This window comes from Saimiri boliviensis, chromosome 12, assembly GCF_048565385.1.
Source record: "Saimiri boliviensis isolate mSaiBol1 chromosome 12, mSaiBol1.pri, whole genome shotgun sequence".
NCBI classification, from domain to species: domain Eukaryota; kingdom Metazoa; phylum Chordata; class Mammalia; order Primates; family Cebidae; genus Saimiri; species Saimiri boliviensis.
The window spans coordinates 81,607,142-81,618,530 of record NC_133460.1 but is presented as its reverse complement, the minus strand read 5'-3'; the positions used below and the strand labels follow the sequence as shown (position 1 = coordinate 81,618,530).

At 34.3% G+C, this 11,389-nt stretch overlaps 1 protein-coding gene across 18 annotated transcripts in view; it reads right to left on the bottom strand.

The window, feature by feature from the left end:
- LCOR (ligand dependent nuclear receptor corepressor) overlaps positions 1-11,389 on the bottom strand; it is a 163,779-nt gene that overhangs the window by 45,245 nt on the left and 107,145 nt on the right. For 17 of the 18 annotated variants that reach the window (XM_074382685.1, XM_074382689.1, XM_074382687.1 and 14 more), the window contains 3 exons: positions 10,075-10,207; positions 4,427-4,714; positions 1,639-1,732 (listed from right to left, as the gene is read on the bottom strand). In XM_074382685.1, the coding sequence (XP_074238786.1) occupies positions 1,639-1,732; positions 4,427-4,714; positions 10,075-10,207 (515 nt within the window). The remainder of the gene's footprint in view (positions 1-1,638; positions 1,733-4,426; positions 4,715-10,074; positions 10,208-11,389) is intronic. The other variant, XM_074382692.1, reaches the window with a different exon arrangement.

Below are 11,389 nucleotides of genomic sequence, written 5' to 3'. Positions count from 1 at the left end.
GATCTACTATCATCAGTAACACAGTAAGGATAACACTGAATATTCAACTAAAAGATGGGCATTCCTGTTGGTGCATTTTTCTTCCATAAAACAAAACCAGTAGAAAACACTTTCCATTCAGAAGGATAAACACAGCAACTTCAGCCATATAATACATGAACCTAGTACGCAAGTTTACAGTGAATCTTAAGCAAGGGATTTGTTTATGCAAACTGCACATGGACTTCTCCTGTATGTGTCCTTAATTTCCTTAATTACACAACTCAACTGTTTTTTGTTTTTGTTTTGGAGACAGGGTCTCGCTTTGTCACCCAGGCTCGAGTACAGTGTTGTGATCATGGCTCACTGCAGCTGTGATCCTCCTACCTCAGCCTCCTGAGTAGCTGGGACTACAGGTGTGTACCACCATGCCTGGACAATTTTTGTATTTTTAGTATAGATGGGGTTTCGCCATGTTGCCCAGGCTGGTCTTGAACTCCTGGCCTCAGGTAATCTGCCTGAGTCAGCCTCCCAAAGTGCTGGGATTATAGACGTGAGCCACCATGCCCAGCTCAAGTGTTTTTTGATATATAAATAGAACCCAAAGATTTGGGACCGTGCTGACATATCTAGTATAAACCATAGTGAAAAGAAAGGGTTAAGAAAAAGGTTAGTAAACTATGCATAATAGATTAATACTTTCTGCAAACGAAAAGTTTTGGAATTTTAGAGAAAATAAAGGGAGATTTTAATAAAAAGTCTGTAAAGGAATCCTTTGATTTGAAGGTAGTCAACAGTAAGTTGGAAAAGGCCAGTCCACTTAGCATCCACTTGTTCCTTTAATATCTAAGTAACTTCCCCATATTGACAATCTGAAAGTTAAATAAGTCTAAGTATTAACTAATTTAAACTTACCAAGTTATTCTTCATATCAAGATAGTTAATTTTTGTCACACAGCTTTATAGAAATCCTTTTTCAACATGGTGTCTAGGTATCTTTATTAAAACCTGACTTTTCTAGTTGGTTATTAGATACACGTAGGGAGAAGATGGTTCTTATACCATAAAATTAGGTAGTCAGAGAATTTACTTTAGTATCCTAAGAGTTATGAAAACTGAGCATGTAATAATGTCTTGGTAGCCTAAGATGGTTATGCATCAACATCTACAATCAGTCTTTCAGAAAATTGCATATTCTGAACTGCCAGAGTTAAAGTACAGTTTAAATTAACCACCAAAACCAAACCCAAAAGAAACAAACAAAAATGAACATGCACACACACGAACCCCACTAGAGATACCAAGTATTGGAGCTCAATTTTCATTCAACAGCTTCAGCACACATAATACTGTCTTCACATCTAAACTTCAGAATTATTTAACTTGAGTTTCACACTCCAAAACATGCCACAACGAAAAGTCCAAAGAAATATTTCTGCCATATTCATGATTATTTACTGTCTGTACTAAACTGACAAATATTCATCTGTACTAGCCAATTTACATTGCAGAGATTATATTTTTACTTAATCAATGGTCCATATTTATAAATGACTTAGTTAGAAGGGTTAATTTTTAAAACCTAAAAGGGAGACTGACATCAACCTTTGATGAATTATCTATATTGAACTGTGTAAGGCTACAAATATTCTCCCTTACCCGTTCCCTTGAGTACTGGAGCAGCCTGGAGAGTGGCTCAGGGAAGTGCTGCCAGCACATGGACTTTTCTTAGTGGACAGATCAAGTACACCGTCTGCAGAGAAACAAAAAAACACCTGAAGACATTAAAAACTTGGAGCAAATGTCAACTGAATAGGCTAAATATGAAAAAGCAGTAGGCTTATTCAACTAAGCAGATATGCGAGTCATATATTTAAGTTATAAAATCAATTCAATCCTGAAGCAACATAAATATAGCAAGGCATGTTATACTTATTATCTGCAAGGGCTAAATATTAATGGGGCAAAAGAAAAGATAAAACATGTTACTGAAGATGTTAAGATATAGTGAGATACTAGAAATAGCAGTTTACATAGCATGAGGTCCTCTGTTCTCAAAATTTTTAAGATGCAATTTTCTAAATTTACCTTGATCAAAGCATAGAAATTTTTAATGTTCTACAATGGCATACAAACTACAGAACCAAATCCCTCAAGAGCTAAATCTACCTGAAACTCCAAAAGTACATATAAGTTGGATGTAGAAAATTTTAAATAAGATACAAAAATTATTTTTAAATGTAAGTTTATGTCGTTAAAGTACATGTATATACTAAACACGATGGTCTGTAAGACGAATCCCTTGTTAATGATTTATAATTTGGGTGTGTCCTAATAGTTCTCTACACATATCTATAAAAAATGTATACTTGCATTCAGTCTTTTAAAAATATTTGCAGAGATTCAAAATTCAATTGCTGAATTTTATGAATGCAAGAACTAAGACGACATTAAAAATTGGTGGAGAAAGTTTAAAGAAAGAAGAATGAAACTCTCTTGATACTGATGAGAGCCTGGAAGTACAACCATTTTTTACTGCAACTAAACCAAATCACAAATTCATGTTATTAATACATAAAGTTAGAAGACTTCCTTTTCCCTCAAAGACATTTTTCTCCTTATAGAAATACGTAGAAATCTTTTAAGTCTATTATTCTGTCCAAAATTAACAGAATAAGATAATACACAATGTCTCTAATTTTCGATCCACCAGCAGAGAGGTCTTGATATCTAGTTATGTTAAAAATCACCCAAGGGTAGAACCTACTTACAACTTGTATCTGAAGACATTTTGACTCCTTATTTCAGGCTGCTAGAAATAAACAGGCAACTGAGTTTGTAAACTAAAAAAAACCCATACTCATAAGTGTTTTCTCTTTTAGAGTCACTAATATTTCTAAAAATATAATTATAGGCTTATAGAACCAATTATCCCATTAGACATCTAACCCAATTAGACACATCTAAGAAGCAAAAGTACTGCTTAAAACACTATTATTTAAAGACAAGCCAAATAGACAATTTGTCTAATCAAACAGGCAACATATTTTAGGTCTACCACTAAAAATATTGTGGTTTGGGCTGAAAACACATTCATTAAGGAAATATAATTTAATTTTTTTTTACTTCATTTGAAGTCTGCATACTATAATGCTATCATGTAGCTCAAATGAAGTATAACACTAGTTAAAACAAGTTAAATTAGACTAAGTGGTATCATTTTATGTAAACCTACATTAATACTTTAAATATAATTCTATGTTGCCATTCTCCCAAAATAAAACTGAAGCTTCTGATGCAATAGAGTGAAGAGATTTTTAGTGAATACTACCAATTTGTGGAAAAGAAAAGTCATCAATAAAAAAGATACAACTTTGTAAATACAGTAACCAAAGGCACATGAGAAACAAATAGGAGGTCTCCTGTCAAGAAATCTCTCAGAACTCAGGTATTTTGTTCGCTGTTCACCACAAAGGAAAAGGATAAAAGCAAAGAAAAACTACTCAAAAGAAAGTTCGTTTCAAAGACGTTCTTTAGGAATTAAATTTATTTTCCAAAATAAACATGTATTTCTCACCAATAAATCCACACATCTCGTAACTTTGCTATATACTCAAGATTTCTATGACAATAAAATCTCAGTATAAACATCACCGATTTACTAATTGCGGTGGTTCAAATATTAACTGAGTTGAAATGCTTGCCTCAATTTTTGTGAAATTGAAGGTAAAATGAGATCACAAAGCAACAGGAATACCTACTGAAGAAAATTAACTTCAGAGTCTCAAGAAACATTTTCTAAACAAAACAACCTCTTAACTTCATCACTTAGTGTCTTCAACAAATTCCCTTTTGGAAATACTTTCAAGTTAGTCAGTGGATATATGTGTTTCTGTATGCGTTTCTGTATTTATAAAACACTGAACATACTTAACAACCTAAAGAATGTTCTGCTCCTTTCTCTATTTGTAACCCTAGCAGTTTATTTTTCAAAATTCAAATACATGTTTTTCCTTACGATCTCATTTGCAGACTACGTAATTTATACCTACAAGGAGAAGTGTATTTCTCAGACAGGTGCTAGTCCTAGAAAATTTGTAGGTAAGAGGAAAACTTACTTTTTCATAGGAGTTTTAAAAAACATAAAAATACTTTGGAAAATATAAAATGCTTATATAAATATCAAGCAACTGAAAGATAAGTGACAACTGTAACCACCTGACTTTTCTGGGTGGTACATCAATCATGATCATGAAGATAAGGCTGTAACAACTTGAGCTGTACTTCTCCATCACTGCATAGTAAGAAATAATTTAAGAATCACATTAGTTTTTACACTATTATTGCTGCTGATGCTCTACTTGCCCACAACGCTTTTTGTTCCTTTTTTTCTCCCCCAATTAAAGTACTCTGGTAAGATAGAGGAGACCTTGACATCAAACCATACCTTGTTCGCTAGGTTCTGACTGAGACTTTCTGACAGTAAGGTCCAGAGGTGAGTCTTGGTCAGCCATGAGAAGTTTGCTGAGCACAGGGTTCTGAGTAGTTGCAGCCGTGGGAGAAGTGGTGACTGGAGATGCTTTCGGCAGGCTTTGGTTCTTTGTGCTATTGGGCTGGCTGGGGTCCTGAGTAGAGCTATTTTTTGAGGTATATTCAGCAGCAAATTGTTGGATCATTCGCTGCATGATCTCACGGGCCACTAGGGGAATATTGGGGTCGGAGACCCAGGGACTGTCTGTAAATAAAGATTTATTTACTTTTAAAGTGGGACAATGTACTAAAAAAAGACAGCTTTCAAGTAAACATAAAATTTCATTTTTTTCTTAAAATGCAGTTATTTTTAAAATAGTATTTCCCCTCTGACTTATATTTTTACTAAGTTTTTGAGTTATAGATTTTTAAAAATAAAATTTTCATTAAAATAATTCTAAGCATCTTCCCCCATATAATAATTGATTATGAAATTAAATAAAGGGATAACAAATAGGTATCTTATGGGCAAGAATCACTTACCTGATATAGAAATCTCAAAACCCTTCTCTTAGGAAATAATTACTCTCACGTTAACACATCTATAGATCACAGCAAGTTTCCCTAGATTTTTTCCTCAGTCACCTCCTCCTAAATATTTGAAGAATACATTACTGAGTTCATGAGTGCTTAATTTACTTTAAAGACTAAAAGCATACGAAGACTATAAAAGGAGATACTTAATTTTAAGATCCATTTTAGGCTACGGCAATCATTCTCACACTTTAATGTTCATCAGAAGCACCTTGACGGCTTGCAAAAACAGATTGTTGGGTTCTCTCCCCAGTGTTTCTGATTCAGTAGTTCTAGGGTGGGCTCAAGAACTGGCATTTTAACAAGTTCTAAGATGCTGCTGGTCTGGGGACCATAATCTTAGAACCTCTGGGCTAGGTGTTTAAACGTTAAATCTCAAAAGCCTAAGAAAAACCACACTATTTTCCAAGAGTACTTTAAATAAACTCTGCCAACAACTAAAACAATAGCTAGGGAAATAATGAAATAAACAGCTGAATTATCAATTGCTAGTTAATGTGAAGTTTTGACCATAAGAACTCATTAACTCATAGAACTTTTAGCACTGGAAGAGACTTTGAAGGGCAAAAGGTTAGGATGGAAGGGAAAATGACTTGTATAAATACATCATCATCACGCCTCTATAATTATCATACTCAAATAATCAGGAAGACTAAGCTTCTCAAGAGCTGCGACTGTGTGTTTTTTCTCTGTGTACCTCTATATACCTAACCTTGCCGGGTCTAAAGTATGTATTGAATTTAGTTGAATACTAAATAGGTCAATCAAATCAATCACCATGAAATAGTCCTTTTAAAAAAATAAAACTAGGGCAATGTGTTTACCTCTGTGTATCTCTATATAGCTAATCTTGCCTTGTCTAAAGTGTGTATTCAATTTAGTTGAATACTACATAGGTCAATCACCATGAAACAGTCCTTTAAAAAAAAAAAAGGAAATGCGATCAAAAGAGTAAGTGGTCACTACAAATTTATATAGATGATTAGTGACAGACCCTCAATTAAAACTTTTTCCCCTTTTACTGTTTTACCTGTGACCTTTCTTCCCCACCACACTTTTGGGGCTTTCCAAGACAGTTCTCAGAAAACCAAGGTTTCCCTAGTCTTTTAAAGATTAGCTATAGAAGGCAAACAACTTTACCCACAGTATTTTCAAGCTGTAAGGAACTTAAGAGTTTAATTTAGAAAGTTAAAGAAAAACTGACTCTAATTACTAACTAAAATCTAAAATCTCCATAATAAACAACCAACAAACAACTACACCATCAAAACCTCACAGGGCTCCTAAGAACAGGCATTTTCCCCCACTAAAAGACAATATTCAATACCAGAAGATGCTCACAAAGTTGTGATATTTATTTCATCTTCTGGAGTTTGAGGCTCTCTCTCCTAATAATAATGTTTCTGTCATACTAAGGAATATTTATAACTCTAACTTTCTTCTCTATAAATAGAGACTCTAAGTATTCCACATGGTTTAAAAATAAAGGTATGTAACTAGGTAAGGTTCGGAAGTTGCTACAGTTAATGACAATGGTTCCTCCAGTGTTTTAATAAACGTTTTATCCATACACTGCTTTTTAACTATCTCTATTGAATTTTCTTAGTATCATTTAACTTTCCAGTTAAGACCTGTTTTTTTCTACCTAAATCTCCACATAAACTATCATATAAATTTCGTTTTAATATTAGTTTACTGTTTCTCCCTTAATAGTTGAAGAACACACAATACATAAAAAATTTCCATATATAAAATAAAATTTATGAATTTATGAGATGTCTCTGTGTTTAAGTAATATTATAAATATAATTAAAGAGCTCTGTGAAGAGTCAAAGATACCAGGACAAGGACCACAGACCACTACCTTGGAGCATTCAATGTCTGTAGTGTATCTTGTCTCTTTATTGAATGAAGAAACAGTCACGAGACAAGACAGTGTTTATCCATTACATCTCTGCCATTTGAATTTCTCTACTTTGTTAAAGTTTCTTGAACAGATTTCATTCTTTGACATACTTAAAATACACATCTACAAATACATCCATACCCAGGGGAACACAGCACAACTGAGTCAAATAAAAGCAACAAATCAGATCAAAAATAAAACTCAGAAAAGTATGTTATATCACAGCTATCTGTATATCTTAAAATGCAAATCTAACAGATTTTTTAAATACAAGTGACAAAGCGAGCTAAAAATAAATGCCATTATGACATCTGTAGATGGTATATTGTTCTTACAGTGAAATTAATTGACTCCATATCACAAAAGCCTACTTTTATTCCATCTCTGATTCTACTTAACTATACATAATCTTTACACTAATTATTTAAAACATACCATTTACAATACTTCGAAACAAGGGACTAAATCTAAGCATTTGAATTATTTATTAAAATATGATTCTCTTCAGACTAAGGTGCCCATCATGTCCTTGGAGACTAAACATTTTTGGTATTAATTTAAAGAGTACTAATTACTATCTTGGAGATGGTTTTAAGAGAATTATATCCAAAAATAGCAATATTAATACATAAAGGGGAAGGAAATGTCCAAATTCCAAAGCAATAGTTCTTTCTCTGAGCATCCCATGCCTGTACATAAAAACCAATAAACTCAACTTAGAATTTCAGCATTCCCGTCTCTTGAAATCTATCCTGAGACTAATTCCAAAGTAATAATTCCTCCCCTAAAGGTTATAACCCAAAAGTTTAATTTCTTAAAAAAAAAATTTTTATAAAAACTTTAAAGTTATTCCTCTATGACAAAGGGATGGGACTAGTAGAAAACTGATACCGAATTTCTCTGTAGGAGTCCTTACATGACTGACCTTATTCCCCCTAAGCAAAGAGTGGATGAAAAGTGGTTCCTCCATGTAAATTACCGAGAGGAAGTCCTCTTTTCAGATAATGAAGCTTGCTGTGACAACACATTAGATCAATGACTCTGTGTACATCCTTCAGGAGAGGAGCTGTAAAGATATTTTATTTGAGGCCAGGCACGGTGGCTCATGCCTGTAATCTTAGCACTGTGGTGGGAGGCCGAGGCAGGCAGATAACAAGGTCAGGAGTTTGAGACAAGTCTGGCCAATATGGTGAAATTCCGTCTCTACTAAAAATACAAAAATTAGCCAGGTGTGGTTGCACGTGCCTGTAGTCCCAACTACTCAGGAGACTGAGGCAGAAGAATACTTTGAGCCCTGGAGATGGGGGTTGCAGTGAGCTGAGATCGTGCCACTACACTCCAACCTAGGCGATACAGACGCCATCTCAAAATAAATAAATAAATAAATAAATAAATTTGGTAAGCAAACTGATAGAACTGCTCTATTAGTTATTTATATTTAAATGTGATTTTTAACAATCAAGTGTTCATAAAACTAAGAAAACGATTATTTTGAACATAATTTTGGAATTCTGAGCAATCTGTAGGGATAATTAGACACAGGAGACTCAGCTGGGAGATTTAGGTCAGGAGGTGCTCATGGGTGTTTATAGAGAAGTAAGGATGTAATAAATGATTTAATTCTACCTAGAGATCTAGTGAAAGAAAATGGGGAAAATAAGTAGAACAGAAAACAATCTCTGTGCATTTCTTAATTTTATATGACACTACATACACCTCACATCACCTTTTGGAAATACTGTTCAAATTAAGCAGAAGCCCAGCTAGTGTCCAACTATAAAGAAACCCAACAGAACCAGCACTTATCAGACTTTTAACCAATGTCAAAGGGAAGGAGGGAATTCCCAGAGGAATGAGAGGTGTAAACTAGAACATACGAAGAATTATTAAAGAAAATGGAATCACTGAGTCTGCTGAAGATTAAATAAGAATATTTAAGATTATCAAGAGTTTGTATAAAACTTTAGAACACATCATAGTAACTACCATCTTGGAAATGGAGGAAAAGCGTAACTAAGCAGTATAAATCCATTTAGAATTTCCTTCTTCTTTCTTTTTTTTTTTTTTTTTTGAGGCAGAGTTTCACTTTTGTTACCCAGGCTGGAGTGCAATGGCATGATCTCGGCTCACCGCAACCTCTGCCTCCTGGGTTCAGGCAATTCTCCTGCCTCAGCCTCCTGAGTAGCTGGGATTACAGGCACATGCCACCATGCCCAGCTAATTTTTTGTATTTTTAGTAGAGACGGGGTTTCACCATGTTGACCAGGATGGTCTCGATCTCTTGACCTCGTGATCCACCCGCCTCGGCCTCCCAAAGTGCTGGGATTACAGGCTTGAGCCACCGCGCCTGGCTATAATTTCTTAAAAGTAAAGACTCTTCACTGGAAAGGAACATGAAAGGAAATTTCCTGAAGGTTCTGGTTGATGGCTATTTTGCTTTGTGAATAGAGAATAAACCTGAATGCCTCTATGAAGGATTTATAAGCCTCAAGAGCCTATGATTAAACAACTTTTCTGTATTTCAAAAGAAATGTAAAATAAACCACATATACCAAAGTTTCAAGGATAAAGATAAATTTTAAAAGTGCAGGAGGCTGAGCTTATTAAATGCCAACTCAAATTTAGGGAGAAAAGTTTTACTACATAATCGTTTCCCTAATTTTAATATAAAAATTTTAAGAAACAAGACTGTATCAAGGAAAAGAGCACTCACAAATCTAATTTTATAACTACATTTTCTCTCCAAATGAAATTTCCGGCTGGAATTACTAAAGATTCACACAGTTGGTTTTATTATCAGTGATTAAAACAGTAACGGTCTCCATAAGAAAATTTGTGTAAAAAAATGTAGTGCTATTGAGGGCTTAAAATTTTTAGAATTTCATACTAATTTTCTAAACTATTTAATTAAAACTCACCATCACATCACAGCCTAAATGCGGAGAAAAGTGCTAACCTTAACCTTAATTCCGATAGGAATTTGACCCAAGGGATATAGAGCAATATAAACTATATCATCAATGAAGAAAAACATTTAAAAGTAACTTTTAAAATGACACTGAAATTAAGGAGATTAATAATACAAGACAAGCAGATGCTAAATATCATTCTTCACTGAAACCAACCTTTTCTATAAAAGACTGCATTGAGGAATTCTTCTGCTTGTCTCTCGAATCGAATGATTTTTGCTTGCTCTTGTTTAAGCAGAGCTTCTTGCCCAGCTCCCGAAGCTGGTTCATCCAGACCGACTAAGTGTCCCTGCAAAAATTTACTTGGTGAAATAGTTGTGCAAAAATCTTTCCCCATTCAATATCAAAAGCATAGATACGAAATCAAAGTTAGCAGTAAATAAGGCAAATTAATTTGATGCAATTAAAACATTTAAAAACTTCAGTATAAAATTTATCTCTTAAAAAGTATAAAAGCAAAATAAATGTAAACATATTCTTTAGCTAGATCTTATCCATGTTTTTTGACTATACATTTTGTTCAAAATTTGCATAAACTCTAAACTTTAACTGCCAAAGGGATAATTTTCTTGTGAGCACACAAATATATTGGTTCTATTATACTATACCATAGTTATCTTTCACAGGCAATTCAGAAAGAATGCTTTAATTTAAAAAAAAAATTTAATTCCAAATCTCATTTGAGGATCATGTTTGCCTTCCTAGATCTGTTTTTCACCAGACACAAAACAGAAACACTTTTAAAGGGGCATTAGGAAAAAAACTCAGAATACATCTGAATTCACAATTCTGTCTCTAAATTACTATTTTATAAACTGTGATTCTCAAACCTTTAGTGGGTTACAAAATTGATTAATTGGTCAAAAGTAACAGCAGCAAAATGAGTTGAGAAATTGAATGCACTGCATGTTCTAAGTGTAAGCATAGCATTATCTTTTGTTAAAATGTATTTAAGTTTGAACACCTTCGCAATATAAATGGTGGATCTGGCTGGGTGAGGTGGCTCATGCCTGTAACCCCAGCACTTAGGGAGGCTGAGGCATATGGATCACTTGAAGTCAGGAGTTTGAGACCAGCCTGGCCAATATGGTAAAACCCAGTCTCTACTAAACACACAAAAACTAGCTGGGCATGGTGGTGCATGCCTATAATTCCAGCTACTTGGGAGGCTGAGGCATGAGAATTGCCTAAACCTGGGAGGTGGAGATTGCACTTAGATCACACCACTGCACTCCAGCCCGGGTGACAAGAGCAAGACTTTGTCTCCAAAAACAAAGTAGATCAGAAAGTTTCTCTGACAAAAAGTTCCAATATGCTGTACTATACTCATCCCTGAGTCTTCCAGCATATAATTCCAGACCACAGGAGCACTGGACCAAATTGACAATACTTCGCACCTACCTCCACTCTCGTATCTCACAGTAACCGAAAATAAAAGTATTTTTTTAAAAAGCTAAAAGCATATTTAAGT